The sequence below is a fragment of the Vidua macroura genome, chromosome 22 (genome assembly GCF_024509145.1).
Source record: "Vidua macroura isolate BioBank_ID:100142 chromosome 22, ASM2450914v1, whole genome shotgun sequence".
NCBI classification, from domain to species: Eukaryota; Metazoa; Chordata; class Aves; order Passeriformes; family Viduidae; genus Vidua; species Vidua macroura.
In genome coordinates this window covers 2,192,220-2,219,088 of record NC_071592.1, presented here as the reverse complement: position 1 = coordinate 2,219,088, position 26,869 = coordinate 2,192,220, and the positions used below count along the sequence as shown (strand labels likewise).

The window sequence follows — 26,869 nt, the reverse complement described above, 5'->3', positions numbered from 1 at the left end:
GTGGCAGGAATCCCAGAGGCTGTGCTGAACTGCCTCTCCTCACCCATCTTGTCTTGCTCCTGAGGGCAGCTTAACTAACTCACCTGAAACATTATTTATTTGGCAGTAAAAGCCACAAATAAAACAGAGCTGCCTAATGAAGATAACTTGGTGACTCTGGCCCATTTTTAATTTTAATGTTGCATGTAATCTCCATTCTGGTCTCTGGAGTTGTCAGTGGTTTTACAGCTCCTGATTATATGAGTGCAGCAGGCAGAGACAGCTCAGTGGAAGAGCTGGGAAAGCAGCATTAACAACAGCCCAACAGCCCCAGGGGAATCCAGCCACGGGAGATGAGGAATTGTCTGCACCATTATTGCAGTGACAGAAAGCACAGGCTGAGCAAGCACTCTGTGGTGGTGTCCTTTTCACAACCTACCTGCCTGCTTATTTATAGGTATCCAAATAGCTCTGGGCCTGAAACACAAGGGAAGGGGAGACTCCATCCATGGAGAGAGTGACACTTCACTGTGTGTTACAGACAGGCAACTCTTACAGAAATAAAGTGGGCACCAGGGATTTGCCCATGGGTACAGAAAGGAGGGTCAAGCCTGTAGCCAACTTTGGAATCTTGGACTATCCACCACTGTTCAACTCCTTATCACCAAGGCTGTCTCTGCCAGTGAAGGATGCTATTGATAACAAGCGAGCCAGCCTCCTCTCCAGAGCACTGTCCTGCCAATAAAGCCCTCCAGAGTCATTCACCTCCTCCCACTAGACAGGCCCGGTGCTAACCAGCCCACAGATTGGAGAGTAAATCTATTCAGAGCCTAAGGATTTTCTGACAGGAAGATGGATACAGAGACAGAAGTTTCCTTCCCGACAAGAATAGAGGCAAACACAAAAGGCCAGGCACATTAAAACTGGGCTCAGCTCCTGTCTGGAGCCCCATGTCCTCAACTGTCCTTCATGGCCGCATCTCCTCCCTGCAGGAGCCTCAGCCTGGCTCCTTCCATTGCACCATGAGAGATGCTCTCATCCACCAGGCAGGGAGCACACGGGCTTCTGGTGTTGGAAGAGACGGCAGCAAGGGATGCCTAGAGAGCACAGAGGCTGACAGGATTGCAACCACTGCGGGCTGAGAGAGCCGGGTGGCCGCCTCCTGAAATTCCAAATGGCGCAGGATGTAACCCAGACTCAACCTACCACCACATCAAACTTGAGCTGCCTTGACAGCCCCAAGGGGATCCTGCAAACTGACATCAGGAACCTGGCCTGGTGAGTTTTGTTTCACAGGGAAAAGGGCCAACGTTCTTCTTCAGGGGCCTGTGGCCCTGAGTGGGCGGCCGTCTCCTGAAATTCTGAACGGAGCTGGATGTCTCCTAGACCCACCACCTCCAGCTTGGGTGCTGTCTTACAGCTGGGGACTTGGAAGGGAAGCGTGGGATTAGCTCCATGGGCAGCTCTGCCTGCCCAGGATCTGGGATGAAGCAGTCAGCATAGCAGCACATGGAGCTCCACAACTCTCCTGGATGCTGTGGTGGTTGGCAGGAGCAGTCTCAGCCCTGCAAGGTTTGCATCCCTCATAACCAAGGCAGGAGGTGTGTGGGTATTCTCAGCTCAGTCAGAGAGAAAGAGAAAGGTTTTCTAACCATGCGAGAGCCTGGGAAACAGTTGGGAAAGAATGTAAATAATTCTCTAATCTATCTTGTTATTCACATTGTTTATAGATATGTTCTGCTACTGTGCGTCATTCACTGCACACCAATGGTGGGGATGTTTTTACTCTAAGACCAATGAAATTAGCCTTCTCGATGTTCTCTATATATAGAGCAGTACATTTGAAATAAAGAGAGTTCTTTTTCTTTGCCTTCTGATGTGGAGTTCTCTGTTCCCGTCCTGCTCAACAGCGTCAGAGGTGCTCCAGCTTTTATGCATAGGAGAATTGGGACCAGGAGGAATTATACAACTGACATACAGGCAGCCTGTGGCAGATCTCAGAGTTTTATTCCAGCCCCTCCTAGGACTCAGAAGTTTAATTAAGGCTGCATCCTTTCTCTTTACAATCGTGTAAATCTGGTGCAACTCCCCTGGAATTACTCTGTCCTTACCTGCCCAGAGCCTGCCCTAAGGTGGTGAGCTGTGGGCTGCACTCAGAGCCAGGGCCTCTGCCAAGGCAGGCAGCACTTGGGAAGGTGGCCAGAGAAGATGCTTCAGACACTTCCCCAGCCCAGGCCTGCAGGCTCTCTCCTGATGCTGGGCCCCTTTTCCTCCTGTGGAAATGGTGCTGCAGTGCAAAGAGTGCTTGGATAAAGCCCACAGGCACCGACCCCCAGTGAGAAAGGAGGGTCCCATCCCCTGGCTCCCCTCCAGGGAGCAGCATGTCAGCCACACAAGATGCTTGTTGAATGAAGTGCAGAAACTGCCACCAGCTGTGGAGCTGGTGAAAACTGGCCCAGCCATTGACAAATCTTTCTCTGGAGATGGCTGACTCAGAGCTGCTCTGCCTCCCGGGTGTCTCCTGTCGTGCAGGCCCTGTCACTGCTGTGTCTCAGAATTAGCCAGGAGGGTTTTCTGCCTTCTGAGTTTGACCTTCTAAGGATGTTCAGCATCTGGCCCATCAGGGATGTGACATGCTTCACAGCTGTGCAGGGCAGCAGGCACAGGCTTCCCAGAGCAACAGAGACCTCATTCTTCCTCCTTGCTTCCCATCTCTTTCCAGGGACTGAAGCAGATGGGCTGCATGGCTCCTTCAGGTCCCAGCAGGGACATTGGAGCAGAACACAACAGTGCAGCAAGGTGATCAGGAATCCTTTCCTACTTTTAGCTCCTCCAGTATGCTGCTGGGAAGCACCTTCCTGCTGCTGCCGCACATGTATCTGCAGCCAAAACACTGGCAGGGTTCTCCATGGATAATCAGCATTCCACTGCAAAGCCAGGGAAACCTCTCACTACCAACAGGGAGGGATGTGCCTCTCTCAGGTGCTGGATCACTGATTCTCAGTGCTGCTTAATTCAGTCCCTGGACACATTTATCTGCATCCAGCCACAATGGAAATTCCTGTGCACATCAGGGGCTCACCAGCCTGGGCTGCAGTTTGGCTTTGTCCCAATTCCCAATGCTACCCTGCTGGCTGGGCTTCCCAAGAGGCAAGAAAGAGGCTTGTCTGTCCTCACAGGTAATTAAACCTGGATTAGAACATGATCTGACTGGAATCCAGCCTGGGGAAAATAGTAAAGGGCTTCGCAGAGGTGAAACTTTACAACCAGAGTCCAGGCAGTGCTTTGCCCTTCCTCTGTCTCCTGAAAGAAAGGGGATATTGAAAAACCCACCAAAGGTGCTTTGGGAACCTGGACAACACAACACTGCCCACCACATGCAGTTCTCTGTTCTGCCTGCAGGAATTGAGGCACAGAGCCCTGACCCTTGCAAAACCAAGTTTAATCCCTAGTTCCCCCTAAAATTTTCAGGTGCTTGGCTTTGCAGGGCTCTCAGGAGTGAGGTTGCATTCTGGATACCCACAGCACCCCCACCCATGACCAGCGTCCTCCCGGCTGCTGCATAACGGGCCTGAAAACACAGAACCAATATGCAAATCTGACATTTAATTTGGACATGAGAGTTTAATGAGGCTGTGGAGATTCTGCCACTTGCAGCCTCCACATCCTGCAACCTGCAGTCACATTCCTTTAATTGAATGTGTCCCCACTACAAGTCTGGATGCACAGGCATGTGCACATGTTCTCCAACAATTCCACACTTTCCTCCCAACTCCACATTTTTCCCAATCCAATCTGGAGACCTCTTTTAAGGTGATGCTTTGGTTTGGTGGCTCTGCAGCCTCTGAGCCAGGGGGCTGGGGCCAGACATTTCATCAGCTGCTGTGCTGTTTTGTTTTTGAAGAGGTGGAAGATGTACCAGGAATCGGCTCTGGCATCCCTGGGATGAAGAGGGAAGGGCACAGATTGTGCCTTGCAAGGCCTCTCATCCCATCCCATGAGACCCGGGAAACGCTTCCCTGCCAAAACAAGTGCCTTAATCAGGGAGAACAAATCACATCCAGTAGCCCCAGTGACAAATGAGAAAACAAATAATCAAATAACAAAGCCCAAGCAAAACCCAGGAACTCCTACATGCAGCAAGGAGATACTCCCTTTGTGCCACCTGACTGAGAGCAAAGCCTTCCATCAGCTCCCAGTTCAGAGACTCTGCAGTCTTTTTATTTGAAGAGGATTATGGAGCTGCCATTCAGTAAATGAAGTGCCACTCCAAACAGCTGCACTGTGGCCTGCCCTTGTTCAGACACAGTGCCTTGCTGGGGCTGCAGAGCTGTAGGCAAAGGCTGCTCCTGGCCTTGGAGCTCTGCAGAACTAAGGAATGCTGGATAGTGCATGCACAGGAGCCAGGAGAGAGGTGAAGAAGCAGGAGAGTGTAATTTCCTCATTTCTGCTGCTGCCCTGAAAGGTACAGCCCAGGTTTTCTCCTTCAGCAGCTTTCTTTTTTCCCAGGTTGCAGCCACAGCTGCACACTGCTCCTCTGGCAACTGAAATATATATCCTGCTTTCCTGGGAGGGGACAGCAGGATGAGAGTCACTCCCTCTCCCTGCTGCTTGATACCACAAGTTGCTCCCAGAACCCACTATTCCCACAGTGAGCACAACACCCTCTGTGCAGGGCTGATTGCCCAGAGCCACGGGAGACAAAGGCAGTGAGCTCCAAGTGTGCCACATTGAATTCCCAGGGAATATGATCCTAGGAGAATCCATGCAACTGGTGAAGAGACAGGGAGACCCAGCCTGGGGCTGGAAGGGGGAACATGAGCTGGGCCAGGGAAGGAGAATATCAGGAATAGGCAGGAATGGAACGTGGGGCATGAGCTCTGTTCAGCACAAGCAGGCTCTGGGATGAAATATTAATGCCAGCATCCTGAACAGGCAGCAAGCAGCAGTGTCTGAGCTACTTGGCCATGAATAAAAGATGGTCCTGAAAATGGGGAAGAGCAGCAAATTAATTAATCGAAGCAAAAGTCTCTCTGCTCCCATTAACAAACAAGCCTGGAATCCTCCCTCATGCAGCTCAGCTCGGGGAACATGCAGGGACACAGAGAGGAGGAGGACAGCAGAGGCAGGGTCTTCTCCCAGTGACCTGGGGTCTCTCACTGCCCAGCAGTGCCTGTAAGCTCAAGTTCAGATCCTGATTCAGCTTCTCATCATGCCAGCTTTGGGAGCTCAGCCTCTGCCAGCTCACACTGCTCACCTGTACCCTGGCTCCCTCAGGTTTTAAGTAAGGGGTGAGGTGGGAGCTGAAGCAGGGCTGCAGATTCCTAACACCCATTCCAAGAGCTGTGCCAGGCAGCCCAGCTCTGGGCCAAATGTGGGGTGCTTCCAGGTGGGCTAGCAGAAGGGCTGTCCCACTGGTGGAGGGCTTGGAGCTGTTCCTGCCTGCAAGAGAAGACAGTCCAGTTTTTCTTCATTCAGAGCTGGGAATTTTCTGGGTGCTGCTCAGTGCTGCCATGCCCAAGCCTAATCCCTTATGCTGCACCAGTTGACTGGGAACAGAGTAGTGGGGGCTGCTGCAGATGGAGACACCCTCAGCACCAAGAAATTACTGATCTCCTCTTCTGAAGCCCTGCCCATAAATTATAGATTTTAAGCAGTGTTTGTTTAAAATATTCAGCTTGCCACTTAAAAAAGAATACTCATACACACCAGGAGTGGGGAAAAAGGATGGGGGCTGTGTTCCCACTTGGAGGAGGGGGAGGGAAGCAGCCAGGAAGGAGAGAGGTGTTTCCTCGACTAATGAGCCAGCATCCCTGGCTGTGGATGTGCAGTCCAACACGTGAGCCACCTGCACTGCAGCTTTGCCTGCCTCTACCTCCAGCACACAGCTCAGGCCCAGCCTCTGCTTTTGCCCCCTGCATGCCCGTGTGCACATCATCCCACAGGCTTCCCTTCGAGCCCAGAGGACAACGCTGTGCTTGCAAAGTCAGAGCAAAGATATCTCAAGTATTCTAAGGGAAGGAAGGAGGTGAGGATGGAGCAAAACATCCCCCTCTACACAATCCCCACTTCCCTAGAAACAAATTCATTGATTTGATTAAAAATTCAGCGTTTCAGCTGCCTTGGTCACCGGGCAGATCAACAAAAGGTGAGTTGAAGGGAGCAGCGGCCGAGGTATTTCTCCTCAATGAAAATGCTCCCCTTCATCTGCTCATCCCAGCCCGGCCAGGCACCAGAGCCTGTACTGCCGCCTGATGGTGAGCAAGAGGCAGGGCCGTGCTGCAGAATGAAGGGATTTCTCCTCTAGGTTGCAGCACCTCCCAGGCTGAGGCTCTCACTATCTTCTGGGATGGATTTCCCATGGAAGAGACTGCAGAGACAGCCTTGCAGGAGCTGCCTGCAGCTTTTCCTGCCCAAGGAAGTTCACACGCATACTCAGCTACATCTGGAGCAGGGAACAGGGAGCAGCAGCCCAGTTGTTCAGGAAGGCACAGATCTAACCCTGGTTATCTGGGATTTGTCACAGATAAATCTGGGATTTATCACAGATAGCACCCAGCCCAGAGCTGGCTCTCCTGAGCTTCAGGTAGCTCTGGGATCTCCCTGTGATCTGAGGAGGATGGATGGATGGATGGATGGATGGATGGATGGATGGATGGATGCCAGGACCCACAGCCCAGGGCAGTTTCTCCTCTCTTCCTGCCACCTGGGTGATGCTCCAGGCCCAGTCCTCCTCCTGGCAGCTTAAGCACACTCCAGGCTGGCTGCACCTCACTCCCTCCTTAGCTGCCCCCCTGTGCCCTCAGGAGGCAGAGAACCTTTGTTGCTCTCCATCCCAGGAGACACTGACCATTCTGGCAAGTTCTGTGCTGTATTTTTAATAAATTAGCCCCAAACTTCATTTGCATGGATAAAAATAGCATCAGCTTCTCTGCCAAGCCGTTTTTCTCTTGGTTAACACATTCATCCAAGCTGCTCTATTTGTCTTTCCTCCACAGACTCATATTCTTCTGGATTCATTTTGTCAAACAAATTGCACAAGCTGGACTGCCCATTTACCCAGTGCTGTTTGATTACCGGGGTTATTTATAAAATAGCAAGACATATGGCATTAAGCTTCTTAATAATAATAATAATGAGAGAAGGGAAGGAGAAAAACTCTAGAAGAGAGGAGAGGGAAAATGTTTTTTATTACAGACAAAAGCTCCTGCCATCGGTGATAAATTCCAGACACTTTTTCCAGTTGCTCTTGTGCTGCTGGCATGATGAATGGCACAGGCACTCAGCTCAGGAGCGTGGCCACGGGATCCAGGGTAAGAAGGCTAATGCTGGAGCACACACAGGTGGTGGGGCTGGCTCAGGTGTGCAGGGACCACTGGCCACCAGGCACTTCACTTCCCAGGAGGTCACAGAAACACAGACTCCACCCAGCCCTGCTTTTGAACCCCATTCTCTCTCTTCTCTCTGATGCAGTCGCTTATTCCTGAGGAGTTTGGGACCTCTCCATTCACCACATGCAGAGCCCCGTTGGCTCCCTGAAGACATCCCCGTCTGACCTGGCCATCCTGGCTCTGATGGTGAGTCACTGCAATTCAATCAAAAGTTCTGTCAAAGAAAGATGCTCAATTAAGGGCCTGGGAGACCTTGAAAGCAGAGTAATTTCTGCAAGAGGAAGGTAATTAACTTTTTTAATCAGTGGGCACTGATCTGAAGGTCTAGTGAAAAGAGAGAGAGAAGCAAACTCACTCCCACAGACTCAGAGCAGAGCCCTGTGATGTCACTGGAGGCCCCAGGAAGGGCTGGGAACTGGACTTGGTACACACCAACCTGCAGAGCTGCTCCATCACCTCATCCTTCTCCCTGATGCTGTTCCCCAGGAGCAGAGGCACCTTCACCTCTGGCCTTCCCTTCTCTCCTTATCCCAACAAAGGAAAACAAACCAAACTTCCAATCAGAGCAGCATCAGTGTCTGGAGATAATTCCTCAGCAGCCCAGGCTCCCTCACTGTCTTACATGGAAGGCCCTGGCAATGGGATAAAGAAGCTCAAGCACCAAGACTAAAGGCTTTCCCCTGGCACTTGCAAATGTCCTGTAGCACCAGCCTCAGCTCCTGGTCTCGTGTTCATCAGCTGGCACAGACCAGGGTGCCAGGCAGGCAGAGTTAATCAGGCCTCGTTTGTGATTAAAATGAACTTCTGCATTTCATGGCCTGCATCCTAAACCTGCTTTCTAACTCCCCAAGGCAGAGGGATTTACACTTTCAATTTTATGTCTAGTTAGTTAATGGTCCATTACTGTCAAAAGGATCAGTAGCTAGAAGTTAAATCCTAGAGGATTTATGATAAGGGAGAACCAAAGGCTGCAGAAGAACACATACCAGAGGGGGCACAGGGAACATCGAGGAGTTTGCAGGTCCTGTGTTGTGACACTGGTGACAGAACACTGCTGCTGACAGCTCTAGAACAAAGCTCATCCCAACACTTTTCCCTTACACACTGTACCAAGTTTCTGCCTCAAAAACTCAGGGCAAAACAGCAGCTTTGGCACGACTGGAATGGGTTTGCCTTGTTCATGTCGAATTCCTGCTCCCTCCTCATCAAGACACTAAAAGAGCTCTACTCCCTTAACAAGATAAAGGTCTCTGCAGTACATACGAGCCTGCCAATAGCCAAAAACGTCTGTCTGCTCTGCTGCTATCCCTGAGATCCACAGGGTGGATCCTGTCAGAGCAGAGGTGTTAAAGCAGCTACACTGAAAGGTCTGTCAGCACTACAGAGCTGGCTGTGCAGGGGTTTATAAACCTGCCCATAAAAACTCACTCCAGGCTGGAGGGTAAACAAGGTCCCCAGGCCTCTGAAGCAGAGAATCATTCTTTTCTTTTTATTTTGTAAACAAAGAAACAATTTTGTTTTTTTCCTGCTGGCTGAGTTTTACTGAGTGGTAAGTGATGCCAAAGAGAGAGAGTTTGGCCTGATGGCAGACTGGAAAACATTTAAGTGCTCAATGGACAGCTCTTTGTTGTGTTCAGCAAGGGGCTGGAAATTGTTTTGTAGGTCAAGGTAGTTTGAGCTGCAGCACTGAGGAAGCACAACACTGAGGTCTACAGCCATCCAGACAAGGTCAGATGTCCCCACATGCAGAAGATGGACACAGTGGGCTTGGAAAGACAATCCAGGAGAGTTCCTAGGTCTAAGCCACTCACTCCTTCACTACCACACACAGATGTGCCATCAACATTGCTGGTTCTGAAAAGCCTGGGACAGAGAAGGAAGACTTCTATGTTATTTAATGACTCTACCAGTCTGGCTTTCCAGTGATTCTATTCTCTTTCCCTTCCAGCATTCTCCACTAGAGTCTCCCTTACCCCTTTGAAGCAACCATAAAACCTGGAGGAGCCCATGGCACACTCCATGCACATTACTGCCAGAATTCAGAAGTTGTTTTCATCAGCTCATATGCTAAGCTGCTGGGAGATCAGCAGATTTTAACTTCTTTTTTTCATTCTCCTCTACTTTCCATACAGCTGGGAGTGCTCCTCCCCACTGAAATCTCCACTAAAGCCCCGCTTCAATAAGTCAGGCCTAAGAGTATGTACACAAAATAGAGCTGTGCAGCTCATAAAGCTCACTTTCACTCCAGGGAACACCAGGCTAAGCTCTGAAAAGCACAAAGCATTAAAACATAAAAAAATTAACCAAAACCCGCCCTACCAACGGCCTGCAGTCCTTCAAGAAAGCACAGGACTCGTGGATTGTGTAATTTGAATTCCGTGCCCTGTGAGCAGCAGCCTAGCGAAGGGCAATGCTGCACTCTCGTGGTTCCCGGCAGCAGGAGCAACACGCTGCCTTTGCTTCCCCTCCTCGTCACTCCTTTTATTGCTTCCTCTCTACATTCCCTGCATGGAGCCACCCGCGCTAGTGGAATGTCCCTCCCAGCTCGAATTCTGGGAGTCTGATTCCCTCGTGTCCCTCCCGAGCAAAAGCAATCCATGTATTACTAAGAGGAAGAGTCTGGCTCCATCAAACCATTGCTCTGCGTGAGGAGGACACATGGGCCGTCTTTGTTGGCCCTTCACACTTGATTCATTCATATTTACAGCGCTTTGCTTCGTCTGAATGGAGCTTCTTGTGATTTATTTCCAATATATTTTCAGAAATGCAGCCCTGGCCTGCCAGCACACAGAGGAATTGCATGAAAAGAAGCTGCGGGTTGGTTCCCAGTGTTTGTTTATTCTTCTTGTCGTAAACAGCAGGTTATGTTGTTTGTGGTGCTTAGTAAATCCCCGCTTTGTTAAGTGTGTGTTTTGCAAGAAGAGCTTTCCCCCGTGTGTGTGTGTGTGTGTGTAGCATGATTATAATAGCAATGTTTTCCTCTGGTTTTCATCTAATTCATTCCCTGCCTTTCTTCTTATTATTTTTTCTTTTTATGCCTGTCTCTGATTTACACCAGCAGAATTTTCTGATTTTCCTTTGGTTACAAAAAACTAGCTTTAAGGTTTTTTTTTTTTTAATTTACTAGTGTGTAACCTCAGAAATAAGTAAGTACTATTAGTACGTCCTTCAAGTAAAAAAAACATTGCTTTTTGAAGTATCTTGCCCAACATTTTTTAACCAAAATCTGAATCTCTTCAACACAGATTCATGACATTAAAAAAAAAAAAAAAAAAAAAAAAAAAAAAAAAAAAAACCAGAGGCATAAAAAATTCTATTCCACAGAAAGAGTAAAATGAAAAATCATGTCATAACTGACTCACACAAACACCTTCCACTCTTCCAACAGTAAAGAACTACATAAATATAGTTTATGTTCATGTGTAAATAAACATAGTAAATAAGTCAATCCTTGCAACAAAAGCTTGGAAGGGGATGTTTAAGGAAAAGCTGAGGTAGTTCAGGCGGGACAGAACAGCTTCTGAGGGGGAAAGCTGAGGGAACTTGGAAGTGAGAACCGAGGGGATGTTTAAGGAAAAGTGTGAGGTAAATTGGTAGGGACAAAATTAAGAGCGTGGAGGGGGAAAACTGAATTATTTCGTAAAGGATATTTTAGGGGTAAATCAGAGATAATCTATAGTGGACAGAACGGACATTTTGGGGCAAACTCTGAGGTAAATTGTGAGGGACAGAATGAACTTCTCGCAGCGGAAAGCGGAGTTACCGTGCAGGGAGCATTTTGGGACATTAAATACGAGGCGTCCTGTGTTACACTGAGGGAGAAGCAGGTGCCGCCAGTTTCGCTGAGGGCTGGGAGCGACGCTGAGGGAACAGCAGGGGCCGCGAGCGTCGCTAGGATGCCCTGAGGGACACAGAGGGGCAGAGCGGGTGTCCCGAGTGTCGCTGAGGGACGGGCAGGAGCCTGGAGCGCCGCTGAGGTGCCGGGAGCGTCACTGAGCGGCCATGGCGGGGCGCTGAGGGCCGTGAGGCGCGGCGGGGCCGGGCCGCTCCCGCGCCGCCAGGGGGCGCCTCCCGCTGCTCCCCTCAGCGCCCTCAGGCCCGTCAGCGCCGCGCTCCGTGAGGGGTGTGCCGGCGAGAGGCGCCCCGGGCGGCTCGAGAAAAGGTGTTACAGTGGCCCTGCGGCAAATCTGGGGCTCTTGCACAGGGAGGGAGTGTTGGGGCAGCAGCGTCAGAAAACGCGGCAGGGTGTTTCGGTGGAGTTGCTGAGGGAAAAGCTGAGGTAGTTCAGGGGGGACGGAACAGCTTCTGAGGAGGGAAAGCTGAGGGAACTTGGAAGGGAGAGCCAAGGGGATGTTTAAGAAAAAGCTGAGTCAGTTCAGGTGGGACAGAATAGCTCCTGAGGAGGAGAGCTGAGGGAACTTGGAAGGGAGAGCCGAGGGGATGTTTAAGAAAAAGCTGAGGCAGTTCAGGTTGGACAGAACAGCTTCTGAGGGGGAGAGCTGAGGGAATGTTTTGAGGTAAAATCTGAGGTGAACTGTGAGGGATGGAATGAAGTTCTTTCCCCTGGGTGTGTGCCTGTGCTGCGGGGCTGCCTGTCCTGCTGGTGACCTGCCAGCATGTCTGGCCTGCGCTCGAGCCCCCTGTTTTTTGGGTTTTTTTACAGCAATTTTACTATGGAGAAAACCTCTTTATCTCAGCATTCACCAAATCCTTCTCTTTTTTTCCTCCCCAGGAGCAGCAGCTGTGACTTTTTTTCCCTTCCTCCATCTCCTTTTCCCTCAATAAAATGCTTTTTCAGTCTCTGGTTTACAGTTTTTCATACACCTTCATCTCCCATGCTTTTGCACTTGCCCTGTATTTCTTTAACGTTTTCCCCTGCAGCTGCAGATTGTGATGTCATGAGGTGTTTATCCATCCTTGGTGTTCCTAAATGCAGGTTTGTTACCATGCTTTGGTGTCCAGGCGGGTGCCATTACCCTGCTACAGCTGACATTTTATGGGCAGATTTCTGTGAATTATCTGAAAAGAATATGAGAGTGAGTTGTAATCAAGTGCTGACTGGCAGGATCTCAAACCCCTTAGGCATAAATGTTACAGCAGATGCTGTGTAGCTTCTGCTTTGGAACATGCTCGAGCTCCCTCAGCCACAGGGAGACATTTCTTCCATTAAACGCAGACAGGAGGTGTGTGCTCTTTGCAATGAGGACTGCAACATTTAAGGGAGATTTATTAAGCATGTGTTGCCTTTTCTTGTTCATTCCTGGTGTTCCCAGCTTTGAATTCCTCAGCAATAGGAGAGCAAACTCAGCAAAACCTGGTTTTACTCATGTTTGTTGTGCTTCTTGGCCAAATGTAAAGGATTCTCCACGTGGCAGAGCCTCCACTTGCTGAGTTTTAGGTACTCTAGATAATAATAACTAACAAAAAGATAAGCAGTTGATAATAATAGTAGATAATAAATAATTAATGATAATTAATAATATGTAATAACTCAGAGGGATGAGCAGTCACCAGCACAGTTCTTTGTGTGCCTGGGTAAATTCTCACTGCTACAATCCTGAAATTTTTTTCCCCTTTCATTTCTTTTTTCTAACATTAGGATTCTCCTTTCTAAAGCTCAGTGCCTCTTTATGACAGTGCTGTCTATATCCACAATCTCTCCAACACTAATATTTCAAAGTGGAGGGTTGGCCTGGACTGGAAAAAAAAAAAAAGGAAGGAATTTCTGAAGGGTGTGTTTTTCTCCCTGCTCCCCAGGGGTGTGGAGTGACCCACTTGCTGTCCCTGAAGGTAACAGAAGGAGGAATGGGGGACTGGGGCTCCGAGCTCTGCTGTGAGAGCCCAGACACTTTTCGGGTCTCCAGCCAAGCAGGAGTAGACAGCAAATGGGTGTTGAGCTGCCTGGGAAGCACTTAAAAATCCCCCCCCTGTGGCATTCACATTCTCTGGACAGACAGACATAATTCTGTCTCTCAGGGGAAGCACAGAGAGGAGAAGAGAAAACAATCTTTATCTCTGCTCCTTGGTTTTGCCCATGTGGAATGTGGTGTGGAGATTGTTCACCTGCAGGGATTGCTGGGCTGGATTCTGGTGAAGGTTGTTTGGGGTCAGTGACCAGTGGGATCCAGCTGTGCCTCGGGCTCTCAGCAGAGTCACGAGTTTGAGTTAGATAGGTAAGTAAGAAATAAATATATAGAATTAAATAGTATATTAATGGAATATAGTATAGTTTTAATAAAGCTGTCCTTCAGCCTTCTGATCTAGAACCAAACATCAGCATTTCTTCCCTGAGTCGGGGGTCGCCTGATTTCCGATACCCCCCTGCTCCAAACAATTTGCCATTACGAACTGGGAGGAATCCCTGAGTGTCCATGTACAGCAGAAGAGGTTGCTGTGGCTGGAGGGCTGCTGGTGTTTGGGCGGTGATGCCGAGGAGGGAAACAGCAGGGCTGGCCGAGTGCCTGGAGGAGCCACAGCCCGGGGTGTGGGCAGGCGGGGCTGCCTCCTCCTCTTCCAGGCACTCGGCTCTGGCTGGGGCAGGAGGGCTCCTCAGAGCAGGGGAAGCCCTTTCTCCCTCAGGCCTGCACATGTGCCATTGTCCTTGCTAACAATGGGGAGAGGAGGGAGCGCTGGAGCTGATGACACAAACCCCAGGGCAGGAGCAGCTGGTGGCTGCTCAAGGGAAGCTCTGTGTGTGCAGCCACAGCCGCTGCCCTGCCAGCACTGCCCAGGTCCCAGCCAGGGCTCCCGACAGCCTCAGGGTAGGACTGAGCCCTGTGCAGTGCTAGAAAGGGGCAAAACTGCCTTTATTTATGGGATCATGGAACATCCTGAGTTGGGAGGGGTCACTGAGTTCCCACAGCACAGCTCCAACAGTCCCACCCTGTGCATCCCTGAGAGCGGTGTCCAAACACTTCTGGAGCTCGGGCAGTCTTTGGGCCCTGACCGTTCCCTGGGGAGCCTGGACAGTGCCTCACCACTCTCTTTTCCTAATATCCAACCTAAATCTCTCCTAGCACAGCTCCAGCCATTCCTGCACCTCCTGTCCCTGGTCATCAAAGAGCAGAGATCGGTGCTGCCCCTCAGGAGGAAGTTGTAGACTGGATTTACCTGTAGACTGGATTTAACCTGCCTCTCTCCAGAGTTTGGGGCTCCCCAGCACTGGGAGACCCTGCAGGCAGCTGCTTCCTGTGGTTCTTTGGTGCTATCCCTAGGAACCTGTGTGGTGAGAATTAACCACCCTGTCCTAATGGTTCCCTCATAAATAAGGAATGCTAGTAATCATTTTCTATTACTTAAGGCCCAGCAGATAGGAAGAGAATAATCAAGGAAGCTATTTCCACTTTCTGTAACTTGCATTAGTCGTCTCTCCTGAGAGAGAGGGGGAAGCATGGCTAGGGATGGGCAGCAGAAATGGTGCTGTGCTCTACACCTCTCTTTCCATCCAGGGTCATCCTGGAGACCCCCAGCAGCTTCTCCTTTCCAACATGAGTAAGCTTCCCTAAATTAAAGGGCCTTAAGGTTTATCTGGGAATCAGTTCCCTCTCAGGGCTTTCAGTGCTGCACATCCTGTATCAGCCCCCGCAGGTACTCACAGTTTTAAAGGGAGTGAGGGTGGTGGTGTCACAGGTGTTCAGCAGGTGGCAGAGGGGAGTTTCACCTCCTGAAGTGGCAGCTTTTCCCAATTCTAACTCTGTCCATGTTCACTCCCCTCCAAAGAGCCCGTGGGATGGGGCACCTTGCAAAGAGTTGGAATACAGGTCCTGTGGCCACTGACCCTGCAGGTAAGAAATAGGTCTGCAAACTGAGCCAGGAGTTACCTGCCAGACCTGCCCAGCTCAGCTGGCAGAGATGCCTCTCCTGCCCGCAGGGATGAGTCTCCCTCGCAGCTCAGCAGAGACCAGGTTTGCAGGGCACAGCGCAGAAAGCCCAAGAAAACCCAGCCCCTGCCAAGAACTAACAGGATGCGATGGGAAGCGGTGAGGAGGAGGCTGGAGCAGGCAGCCAAGCACCCTTCCCACTCAGTCTGGAGAGCAGATGGAACAAACCAAGAGCTCTCTACCTCAGTCAACCTCCTCTTCCAGGCTGGGCTGGCTCCCACAAGGATTCCCAAGACTTGCAAAGAGATTTTAGTGGCCTTGGGCTGGAGGTGGACAGAAATAGTCACCCCCCCCTCCAGATGCATATCAGGCTGCAGGGACAATGGCTTTGCTCTGCTTTGGCAGCACAGGTCCACTGCTGGGTCTTGTCTGGTGGATTGCAGTAGGCTGGGAAGGCAGGAGTGCAGGTGAAGCAGGATTTACTGGGGAGGATCCTACACTGTGACTGGTTGGGAGCACAGAGCCAGGAGGTACAAGGCAGCTCCAGGATAGAGTGTGCAGCAAACAGGGAGGGAAGGGAGGGATGTTCCTGCTGGCAAGTGTGTCAGTGCAAGGCTGGAGCTGATTGCTCACAGGCACTCCCTAGCCCTGATCACTGTTGGAGATCTTCACTCTCTGGGGCTTCTCTTTATGCAGGACACAGGCACAAAGCAGGTACAGGCTACCAAGGCTGGGGCTCTGTGCCAGCTATCTCCTTTGCCAGGCTGATGTGACCCCAGGCAGTGCTGCAGCAGGAGTCCTGCCTGCCCCTGTTTTCCGTGGCTCTAGGCTGCCTGCAGGAAGCAGGGGAGCACAGTCTCCTCCACCCCTGTTCTGTGCAGCACTGCCACAAATCCCAGGGGCCTCATATCTGGGCCGTGCTACATTTAGCATCTGTGGGGCCTTGCTGGGCTCCCGAGGGCCATTCTGTCCCTCCAATCAAGGGCACAGCTCTTCTGCAGCCTCCCTTCCTTGTCTCTCAAAGGTGGGGTGGGAAGGGCCTGGGTTTGGCTTAGTGCAGCGAGGAACAAACCCTTTGCAGCCCTCCTGTCTCTGGGGCAGGGGCTGAGCTGTGAGGCAGGTGAGCATCAGTCGCTCCTTGGGCTGTGATCTCTGCAGCTCCACCACTGATTCCCAGATGCCCTCCCCTACTCCTCCATGTTGCAACTTCCCAGCTGCAATGGCCTTGGGGAGGGTGTCAGGGGTCTCTCCACAGCACGCCTGCCCCCAGGTCCTGTTGTCCGTGCCCTTACATCACCTCTCCCCAGCAATTGTCAGTGCGGGAGCGAATGGCTGCCGCGTGGGCATTGTTTTGAGCAGGACCCAGGGTGTGCTGCTGTGCTGTGATTCATGAGCAGGAGGAAAAGGGACTCTCCAATCCCTGTGTTTGGGATAGGCTGAGGACAGGGCAGAGATGTTCCTCCTGGGAAGGATGTGCATCCACCTTTCTCCTAGAAGGGTGTCTCCTGCAGCATGATGTCCTTGGGCAAGGCCAGGTTTTAATTGCTGCAGCATCACCAGACACCCGAGTCATGGTGCCCCTCAGAGCCTCTGCTCCCAGCCTGCCTCCTGCAGCTACTGAGCTATTGGGAGCAGTGAATTTCCCCCCAGGGACCCCCACATGCCCTGACTTTCTCTCTAGAGAGGATCGAGGGGCAGTTTGGCTGCTCTGAGCTCCCAGGAGAGCTGTCTGTGCCCTGCCTCTGCCTGCTGGTCTGTCTGTCCTGCCGCATCCACTCGCTCCTGCTGGTGCCTGCACTGCTGTGCTGCACTGTGCCTGTTTGGCTGCTCCTGGTCCCTCTTGCTGTCTGTCTCCCTGACTGACACCTGCCACTGCAAACACTGCCTGCCCCCCTCTCCACTGGTCTGTCACTATTAGGTTTTCTCCTCCCACCCCTTTCCTCTGGGAGGCCTCTGCATTAGGAGTGACTTGGGTGTTTTTCTCTGGTTTAGGGATAGCAGCCAGGCTGCAATCTGCAGCAAAAGGACTATCCAGAGGGAAAACCTCTGCAAGGAGCCTCCTGCAAGTACCTAGGCAGACAAGTGACTGCCAGCACTGCCCAGAAACTGCACACTCATGCCTGCCTCCACAGCCAGAGACTGAAAGGAAGCCCAGATCTCTCGCAGTGGGCCTTGTGCCACTGCATGCCTCTAGAAGCCAGTCGTTGGAGCTTGAATTCCCTGGTTCACTGTGCGAAAGCTGCGGTTCAGGGTGGGGATGTGGAGGAGACAGCTTGTGGAGATGTGAAATGTGAAAAGGACATGTGTGTGTGTGTGTGTGTGTGTGCATGGTTACATGGGCTGCCCCACATCACAGCTGCGTTTGGACCTAGACCTTGTGCTTACAACTTTTTCCCCCCTGACAACATTGCAGCGTGCCTCGTGTCTGTCTCTTTGCCTTGCATCCATCTGCTCCCAGTCTCCATATCTTTCCCTGTTGTTTTGCCATGCCTCTCCTCCCATCCACAGCCAGCCCTGCCAGCCTGAGCCAGCAGTGTGATGTGTCATGCTGCCACAGTGTCTTCAATACCCCACTGCCACTGTCAGCCCTCTGCCCTCCTCATGGCAGCACACTGGGACCCTGCTCAACACTCCTAGGGCACCACAGGCCCCCTGGCCAGCTTGAGGGGCTGTCCCTGTTTGGGCCAGCACACCTGCAGCCCATGCAGTGAGCGAGTAGCCACAGCCAAGCTTCTGTAGAATTAGCAAAACCCCCTGTACAGCCAGCTTGCAAAACCTCAGCACTCGAGTGTCACCTGGGATCAGGTTCTGCTGGAGGAGAACATGACTTTTATATCAACTTTCCCAGTGTCAGCCCTTTTAGCAGAGCCTAGCCAGGGCTGTGGGAGGAGGTGAGGGCAGGGCAGGCCATCCTGTGTGTCTCTGTGCCTTCCTGGGATACCTGGGATCCAAACTCCCAGGGAAAACAGCTCCCTGGTGCTGCCCTCCTCTGCTGTCATGACCTTGCCAAAGAGCAGGGAAGAGGTCTTGTCCCAGGCTGCTTTCTGGATCCAAAACCATTTTGCCTGTGCAGAAGCAGCTCTGCTTATCCCCTTCCCAAACATGCTGATGGGAGCCTGTGGAGAGCAAAACCTTGCTGTGTCCTCATTGTCACCAGACCTGGGGCAAAAACTGAAGGTCTGTCTCTAGTGACATCACAGACAGAGCCTGTAGATGTGACACTTGTGGCCGTGGCTGAGCAGCGGATTTGGCAGTGCTGGGTTAGCAGTTGGACTCGATGGTGTTAAAGGTCATTCCCAAATTAAATGATTGTGTGGTTCTTTGATTCAGCTGAGTGTCCTGCCATTCCCACAATGATTTCCCACGTGGAGGAGACCTGTGCAGAGTGGCCTCTTGGAGCACCTGAGCTGAACTCGTTTGGTGGCAGAGGATGATACCTGCCCCCTCCTCAGCAAAGCCCACACCAAGCTCCTTTTTCCCTTCCCAACCATCCTCCTTTCCCAGCAAAACACCTCCCACGCTGTCGGGGAAGAGGAGGGTTGGCAGCTCTTCCGCAAAATGATGTTCCCATGGCGATGGGGATGTGCCACCCTTCCTGAGGAACATAACGGGGGCGAACGGCACCTTCCGCATCAGTGCGCGCCCCTTGTCCGGGGCGGGGGCGTCCGAGTCCCGCAGAGGCAGGGCCCCCCCGCACCGCCCCCCGCCGCAGGGCCGGGGGCCGAGCCTCAGTGACGCCTCCCGGCCCCCATTCGCTGGGTCCGCCCGCCCAGCCCTGCCCAGACTGCGGGAGCGCCGCGCCCACAGCCCGCCGGGCAGCCCCGGACAGCGCCGGCAGCCCCGCAAGGCAGCGGGCAGCACCGGACAGCGCCCGCAGGTAGGCACCGACCGCCCCGCAGCGCCCCGCACGCTGCCGGGCCGGGAGCAGCCGCTGCGCTCGGGGCACAACGCGGGGCTGCGGGCGGGGGAGGGTCCCGGTGGCACCGGGAGCATCTCGCCCCTCGCCCGGGGGATGCTCGGCCCCACGGAGCGCGCTGGAGGAGGGGACGGGCTCAGCTTCTCGCCCCGCTGCCGGTGCCCCCCACCCTCGGCTCGGGACTGCGGCATTCCCGGTGGGCGCGCCCGCGCGCACGCCCGCACCGCAGCCGCGCTGCTGCAGCGGGGGGAGCTCGCCCACCCCGAGCCCTCCTGCCCCTCTCGAGGGTCGCCCGATCGCTCTTCCCTGCGCACCGCGTCCCCGTGCACCCCGTTTGCTGGCAGCCACCCCCCGGCACAGCCAGGCTCCTGCGGCTCTGCGTCCCCTCAGCCCGCCAGCCTGGCTCTGCACGCCCCTGTCCCCATCCCCGCAGATCGTTTGTCACCCTGAGCCTGTCACGCTGGTGGGCACAGGGGGTAGGTACTGCCATGGTGTGACCCCCAGCTGGTGGGGACTGCGCCGGGAGCTTTGCCCTCTAAGAGCTGGAGCCCCTCGAATGCCATCATCCTCCTGAGCCCTGTCCCCATGCCAAACCCCTGGGATCATGCAGGAGTGAGAGTTACCTGGCTTGCTCTGCTCCCAGCACTGCTGGCAGGAGAAGAGGGGTCCAAGGGCTATCAACCCAGAGTCTAGAAAATCTGAGTGTTTGGGCACATAGATGGGAGGAAAACCCCTCTCTGGGAGCTTCTTTGCATGGATTTTCTGGAGGAAAGCCAGGCTATGACCTAGACAGTGTCCCAGGAATTCAAAAGGGAGCAGATTGGTGCTGGGAAATGACAAAGCAAGGGACGGGAGGACAATTTCTAGGAATCCAGAGGTTCAAGTATTTACCCCATTGGCAACCTCTTGATTTGCCAGTGAGAAGATCAAGAGAAGGGAATTTTTCTTCCTGGCCAAGGTTTGGGGCTCTGGATAAAGAAATTTTGCAGAGCTTCAGGGTGAGCAAATGGGTTTGGTATTTCCTCTTAAAACATTATACGAAAAACCCAAAAATTGCTAAATAGAAAAATGCAGCTGGCTGTGGTACAGGCAATTCCTAGCTCTTCCCTGGATGCTTTGCCAGGCTCAGAGGGAGCAAACTGAGGGGGTGTTGTCCCCTCTGCCAGCCTGGAGTCACGAAGGGCTGGTTTATCAGCTCCCCCTCTTGGACCTGGCCCGACATGGCCAGCCTGGAGGGCTGACTGCAAGATGCTTGGTGTGTCCTTCAGCCTGGCTGCCTCGCTGCTCCCCCACCCTGAACCTCCATTCCGCATGTCTGCGGCTGGATTCACCACGCGGCTGTCTGGCCAGCCTGCAAACCTTTAATTGATTCCTTGTGGCTGCATTGGGCCGGCTGCAGTGAGCAGCCCTGGTTGTTTGGATGGCACATCACGGGCCCCTTACCCACACACACAGCCTGGAGAGAGACAGGCACTGGGCAGGGACCCAGACAGTGGATGCTGCCACCCAAACCCCTTCCACCCCGTGGTCAGGCAGGCTGAGCTCAGCTCCTGGAAGCTTTGTGCCATCCTTTGGTAGTCTTGGCTCGCTGTCCAGATGCTGTGTCCCTCTTCCTCGCTGCTCTTGGCCCCTTTCCCTCACTGCATTGCAATGACTCATCCTTGCTGAGCTCACCCGCTGGAGCTGTGGGAGGACTGGCAGGGCGGGTGCCCACCAGCCCCCAAAGAGGGTCCCTCAGCTGGCAGCCCCCTCGCCGTGAGCCACAGACCTCTGGTCAAGATGTGCAGGCACTGGGGTGCAGCCTGGTTTCACCTGTCTGAACCTTGGCTGGCCATGGGGCTAAAGGGGGAGGAGGCTGGACAGGCAGGCCTTGCTGCGGGTCTGGCCACACTCATTTAATGTCTGCTGGGGAGATCTGGACAGGGAAAACAAAGTGTGGATGGGGCATTGCCTGGGGAAGTGCAGAGATGATGCTGGGCAGACATGCAGTGCCTGATTGCCCAGCTGGGTGCCGTGCCAGCCAGGCTCTGTGCAGTGAATCAGACACTGGTGAGGAGGAGCAGACGCTAGAGCATCATCTGTGCAGGAAGGGCAGCCTGCACCACCGAGTGCCCACAGCCTGGGGCAGTGGCCTGGCTAACTGCCTCTCTCTCCCCCTGCCCAGGTTCCCCTCTCAGAGACAGCCCCCAGCGGGCACCTCAGCAGCGAGATGAACCCCACCGTGGGCATCGCTGTCATCCTGACAGGTACATCCCTCCCTGCTCCCTGCTCGGCCCAGAGCAGCCTGGAGGCTGCATGGGCACCCCCAGAGCTCGCTGTTCCCTGTCCAACCCCCTCCTGCCTCTCCCAGTCCTCCAGGCCGCCCACTGCCAGATGATCAAGGACCTGAGTGCCTGCCTGCTGGGCCAGAACCTGCGCGTGGACTGTCGCTATGAGAACAAAACCGACAACCCCCTGACCTACGAGTTCAGCATCACCAAGGACAACAGGAAGCACATCATCCAGAGCACCATCAGAGTCTCCGAGAACATCTACCGGAGCCGATCCAACGTCACCATGCACAAGAACCTGGTGTGCCTCCACCTGCAGAGCTTCACCACCAGCGATGAGGGCATCTACATGTGCGAGCTGAAGGCCACCAATGACTACACTGGCAACCAGATAAAGAACATCACTGTTATCAAAGGTGAGACAGGCGGTGGCACCTGGCCTCAGCCCTTCCCACCTGCTCCTTGGCTTGGCAGGGCCAGCAGAGAGCACCACAACTCCCTGTGGATCCTCCCTGAGGATCCATAGATGTGTCCCGACCCTTCAGGTGCACTTCATCCCACAGATGGGTTCACTCTACCCCATCTCACACTGCTTTTCCTGCCTCTCTTGGGTCCCACCTCGGGCACATTGCCTAGATATCCTCCCATAGAGAGGACAGTGGGGATTCTCCACACCTACAGCCCACAGGAGCAGTCCTCCAGATGCAGAGACCTTTGTCTCACCTGGTGCCCATCCACTTGTCACCTCAGTCAGGGTTATGCTTCTCAGGGTCCCAAAAAATCTTTGCTACTACATTCCCTCCACTGGGAGGGAAACAGGCCAGGATGGGACGTGCTGCACTTCTGTGACAGAGCGAAGGCAAGAAGCTGTGTTCCAGTACCGTTAGAACGCCCGCCCTGAGCCCCGTTCCCGAGGGATTTCATTGCCTCTCTTCTCTCCCTCCCCATTCCTTCTCCTCACAGACAAACTGGAGAAATGCGCCGGCTTCAGCCTCTTGATCCAGAACACCTCGTGGCTCCTGCTGCTGCTCCTTTCCCTGCCTCTCCTGCAAGCCGTGGACTTCGTGTCCCTGTGAAAGGCGAAACGCACGCGCACACACACACTCACAGCGCTCGCACACACACGCACGCACACACCGAGCACCCCAGCCACCCCGCCTTCCTCGCAGCCCCTGGAAAGAGAAGCTGAAGCGTCTGGAAGCCGTGAAACCTCTCTGTGTTATCTCTATTTAGCCGTATATTAACGCTGACCACCGTCCCGTGCCGAGGCCCACCATCCCACGCACACACGCCCCGCTCCGAAGCATGGTGGCTCTGCTAGGCAGCGTTGCTTCTCCCATCGCGCCTCCCCGCTCCGTAGGCTGGCTGGTTTGCTTGTGCTGGGAGCACTGGAGGCCTCAGCCTCGCTTGTCCCATCCCTTTAACTCTTGGGGTTTGCCTGTTCTCAACTGGGGAAAGACAGCTGGATTGGCAGGTAAGAGAGGGGGGTGATGCGAGAGCGTGTGGTGGGTGCCCGTGGTGGGTGCTGTGCCCGTGGCCCCTGGAGGTGACAGGGCTCTTGGTGTCCCCACCTGCCCTGCCTGCCAGCCAGGTGACTGATTCCTCACCCTGCTCCTCTCACCGTGAGCTGCCACGGCTGGGAGAGGGCACAAAATGACGCAGTGAATGGGGAGCCATGGGACGCTGCTGGGCCTGGCAGGCTGGGAGGAGAGAGGGGAGCAGGTCTAGGAGACACCATGAACCCCCCCTGCCTCCTTAGGGCTCCTCTGGGGCCCTGGGAATGGCCTCAGTGTAATTGTGCTTCGGCAACAAGTTTTTCCTAATCTGTTTCTTACAGCTGAGCGGGAAGTGAGGCCTCCTCCAGACACCATCTGGTACCTTTGGGCTGCCCGAGCCAGAGACACCACTCGCTCTCCCCGGGGACCAGCCCTTAGCTGTGACGAGAGAATTGCTGCCAGCACCAGTGGAGGCAAGCAGAGCCTCTCTGAGCTAGCCACAGCCCCACTGCTCTCCCCAGGGCCCTCAGAGCTGCACCAAGGCTGGCTGGTGGGGAGGGCGTTCCCCTCTGAGAGTGTGACCCCAGGGTCTCTGCAGGGACGCCTCTGCACCGGCACCTTGTCCTCCTGAAGGGAACATCTGGGGACCCCAGTCCTTCCTCATGGAGAGGCAGAGCAGTCTTCCTCAAATCCCACCGTGCTCCTGGGAGGAGCCCCCTCCCTTCTCCCTCCTCCCTTTCAGCATTTCCCCGTCTCCCTTTAAGAGCAGCAAAGGACCGAAGGGCAGCCCACGACCTCGGTAAGGCCAGGATGGTGCCAGGGACAGGGATAGTCAGCACAGCTCAGATCTGCCAGCCCAGGGCTGCCCGGATGCCCACGGGACCCCGAGGAGCCTCACCCAGGGGAGGGCACAGGGAAAGGAAGAGGCAGGCAGGAGCATCCAGCTGTGCCACCCGTGCAGCCCGGGCTGTGCCACCACGGCTGAGAGCAATACACAGCAGCTGCTCCCCACTCCTTGCTCCTCTCCAGAGCTGCTTCCTACCCCCGTGCCTGTCCCCTGCCCATCCCTGCCTGCTTGCTTGCTGTCTAGTGCTGCTGAGGCTGTGCCCAGCTGAGGCCTGGCTGTGCCCAGCTCCCTGGGCGTGCTGGTGAGCGCCGGGGCAGGCGCAGAGCCCAGCGGCAGAGCGCGGACGCGGCTCGAGTCTCATTTTTTTGTGAACATTTGTAGTTACTTCCACAGCTTGTCGTCAAAGAAATTCTGTTAAGGGAAAAGGAAAAAAAAAAAAAAAAACAGGAAAAAAAGAACCCTATGAAAAGCAACAACAAGAAAAAAAAGACCACCTTACCATCCAGGAGTGTTCCTCTGTCTGCACAATAAAACCCTACCTAGGTTGTGTGTTGGAGCCACGGGTGCCCGTGTGTGTGGCAGTGGGGACAGGGCTGTGTGGGACCTGCTGAGGGGTACAGCCCCCCTGTGCCTCCAGCACCCCAATGTCTGTGGGAGAGGAGCAGGCAGAGGGGCAAGACTCGACTTTGCTGGGCTGGGCAACCCCCTCCTGCCCACCTGGAGCGTGGCCCCCTGCACCCAGACCCTCTGTCCCCATCCCTGTCCCTAAACGCACAGCTCCATCCCAGAGGCCACCTACTGCCCACGGTGGTGGCAGGGAGGCACAGCAGGGGACCAGGTCTGGTCCTGGCCCATCCGTCCTCTGGGGAGGGAACTGCCAGGGATGGAAGTGGCCGTGGGAGCGGGGCTGGGTGTGCTCAAAGCTCCTGTGCCCGTCACACCAGGGTCCTGCCGGAGCCCCTGTGCCCACACGCTGCCTGGGGGGCTGCCAAGGGCTCCCGTGTCCTCTGGAGCAGCCATACACTGCCCTGCCCAGGGTCAAGATGCCACCCTGGCACCAGGAGCCACCAGCAGGACCCAGCCACCACCCCCTAACACCATTGGTGACCCTGCGCCACCTCCCAGAGTGACGCCCCGACGCGCCCCTCCCTGTTGAAGGGCTGGAGCCAGACGGGAGGGAGGGAGGAAGATGCCACCCTAATTACATCCCTCCTCATTATCCTCGGCAGGTGCTCGCTGAGTCACGGCCACGCAGGTGCCGTAGCCTGGGCGGGTCAGGCGTCCCGGAGCCGTGCCCCGGTGTCCCCGTGGACCCACGAGGGGTGGCCACGCCACGCCAGCTGCCCCATGCCCACCTTTGCTGAAGGTTTAGGGGGCTCTTCTCCCTACAGCTCACCCCAAGGGGGGCAAAACCCAGTCCAGCTCCTCCCCTCCCCCTGATGCTCTACTCCAAACCTTGCTGGCAGCCACCACCACCCCTTTTTGTGCCTCCCTGCCCCACACACACCAAAGTCGTGTTCCCACCACCGCTCCCTCCCTTAACCCTCCCTCTATCCTTTCCATCCTGGACCTCGACCTGCCTGCCCAAATCTCTCCGTTCCTCACGCTTACCCTCAGTCCTCCTTCACCACTGGCACAGCCCCCGCAGCCTCCCCTCGCGGCACCCCCTTGCCGTGGGCCACCAGCCCCCCCCCCGGGTTCGCGTCCCCTTTAAGCCTCCCCAAGCTGGAATGCGAGAGGAGCATTTCAGCGCCCTGTGAGGTCAGATAAAGACACTATATTTATCTGCCTGGTAACCTGAGCCCTGAATTTCTGCGGTGGTGTTTTTACGTGGCCCCACAGCCCTCGGGCTCGGCCCCCTCCGGCCACTGCGCTCCCTCCCAGGGTGGAGGGGCTGAGCCGGGGGGCGTCCTGTCCCCTGCGAAGGGCTCGGCTGCTGCCCATCTCCACATCGCCCATCTCCGGTGCCGGGGGAAGCTCCCCAAGGAGGCAGGATCAGCCCCGAGGGCATCACCAAATGCCTGGCTGGTCGCCCCTCGCCGTGCCCTGAGCAGCCATCGGCCACCCGCGCCACATGCAGGTGAGTGCAGGTGGGGACACCGCCCCGGGGAGGGGGACACGGACACAGACAAAACTGCCCCGCTCTTCCTACAGCTGGATAACAGCACGGGGGAGAGGTTTCTCTCCAGGGAGAAGGTTCCGAGTTCACACACAAAATCCTGCCTTTGAGCCGCCCTCCCCGGCACCCTCCTTGTCCCCCGGCGTGGGCAGAGCCTCCTGCCTGAGGGTCCCTTCTTTTTTTTTGCCACCCACAGACCTCAAAGCAGTAACTCATGCCCTGGGTCTTACGTCAGGGTCCCCCGTGGGTTTGGGGTTTTGCTGCCGGGGGGTGGCCCGGGAGCAGCGAGCAGCAGGTTCTGCAGCAGGGTGGGGATGGGTCAGCAGCACGGAGCGGGGCCAGGGCGGTGACCCCCGGCCGGGGGGGGCTGAGCTTGGGGTGTTCTCAGGCCTAGGGCTGGCAGGGGAAGGGCCCTGGCCAGGCTGGCACCGGCTGGGTGAGTCACCTTGGGCAGGGCCTGTCACTCTGGGGGGTGGGAGTGCTGGGGGGTAACGCAGGAGCCGGGCTGTGGCAGAGGCACTGCAGCCCCCATCTGTTTACAAGTGTCACTCCAGTCCCTTCCAGGGAACAAACATTTTGTGTCTCATTCCCTCCAGGGCTGCTCGGGGTCACCCTTCCTAGAGGGAAATGGATACCTGGAGAGATTCTGTGCCTTGTTTCCCTTGGGGAATGGGCAGGAGGCTGTCCCACCCCGCTCAGCTCAACCCCAAAGCATTTGTACTCTGGAGTGTGCAAAGTGCCTCACACAGGGTCCCCTCTCTGCCTCCACCACGGCAGAGTCCCGAGAGCTCCCACGTAACCTCCAGGCTGGGACATTTTGTCTCAGGGGACACAGCTCCGAGCCTGCGTAAGCGAGAAGCAGCTGTGCTGTGACACCTTGGATGGAGCCAGCGCTGTGTAAGCTGAGCTGAGCCCGCTCTGGGGCTCCGTGCCACCGACGGGGACAGCTGCCACCAGGCACGGGCAGGACAGAGGGGACACCTGCACTGGGCACGGGCAGGACAGCAGCCGGGGACAGAGCAGGGCTCTGC

General features: G+C 54.8%; 2 protein-coding genes across 4 annotated transcripts in view; one reads left to right on the top strand and one right to left on the bottom strand.

Moving 5' to 3' along the window:
* ABCG4 (ATP binding cassette subfamily G member 4) overlaps nt 1-26,869 on the bottom strand; it is a 149,958-nt gene that overhangs the window by 10,276 nt on the left and 112,813 nt on the right. The window lies entirely within an intron of this gene.
* THY1 (Thy-1 cell surface antigen) lies at nt 18,822-24,275 on the top strand. 2 transcript variants are annotated; one of them, XR_008440366.1, is made up of 5 exons: nt 18,986-19,067; nt 21,271-21,352; nt 21,457-21,792; nt 22,340-22,850; nt 23,214-24,275. XR_008440366.1 is itself a non-coding variant. In XM_053996990.1 (4 exons), exons 2-4 carry the CDS (start codon nt 21,316-21,318, stop codon nt 22,450-22,452), a joined length of 486 nt encoding a protein of 161 aa, XP_053852965.1. In that variant the 5' UTR covers nt 18,822-19,067; nt 21,271-21,315; the 3' UTR covers nt 22,453-24,275. The 2 variants fall into 2 exon arrangements, 1 of the variants encoding a protein (XP_053852965.1); XM_053996990.1 differs by having other exon boundaries at nt 18,822-19,067; nt 22,340-24,275.

Bases quoted from the DNA above. Each gene is read 5' to 3' on its own strand.
- THY1 (XM_053996990.1), top strand. From the start codon at position 21,316: ATGAACCCCACCGTGGGCATCGCTGTCATCCTGACAG. The intron at 21,353-21,456 runs GTACATCCCTCC...TGCCTCTCCCAG, and splicing joins CATCGCTGTCATCCTGACAG to TCCTCCAGGCCGCCCACTGC. The intron at 21,793-22,339 runs GTGAGACAGGCG...TTCTCCTCACAG, and splicing joins GAACATCACTGTTATCAAAG to ACAAACTGGAGAAATGCGCC.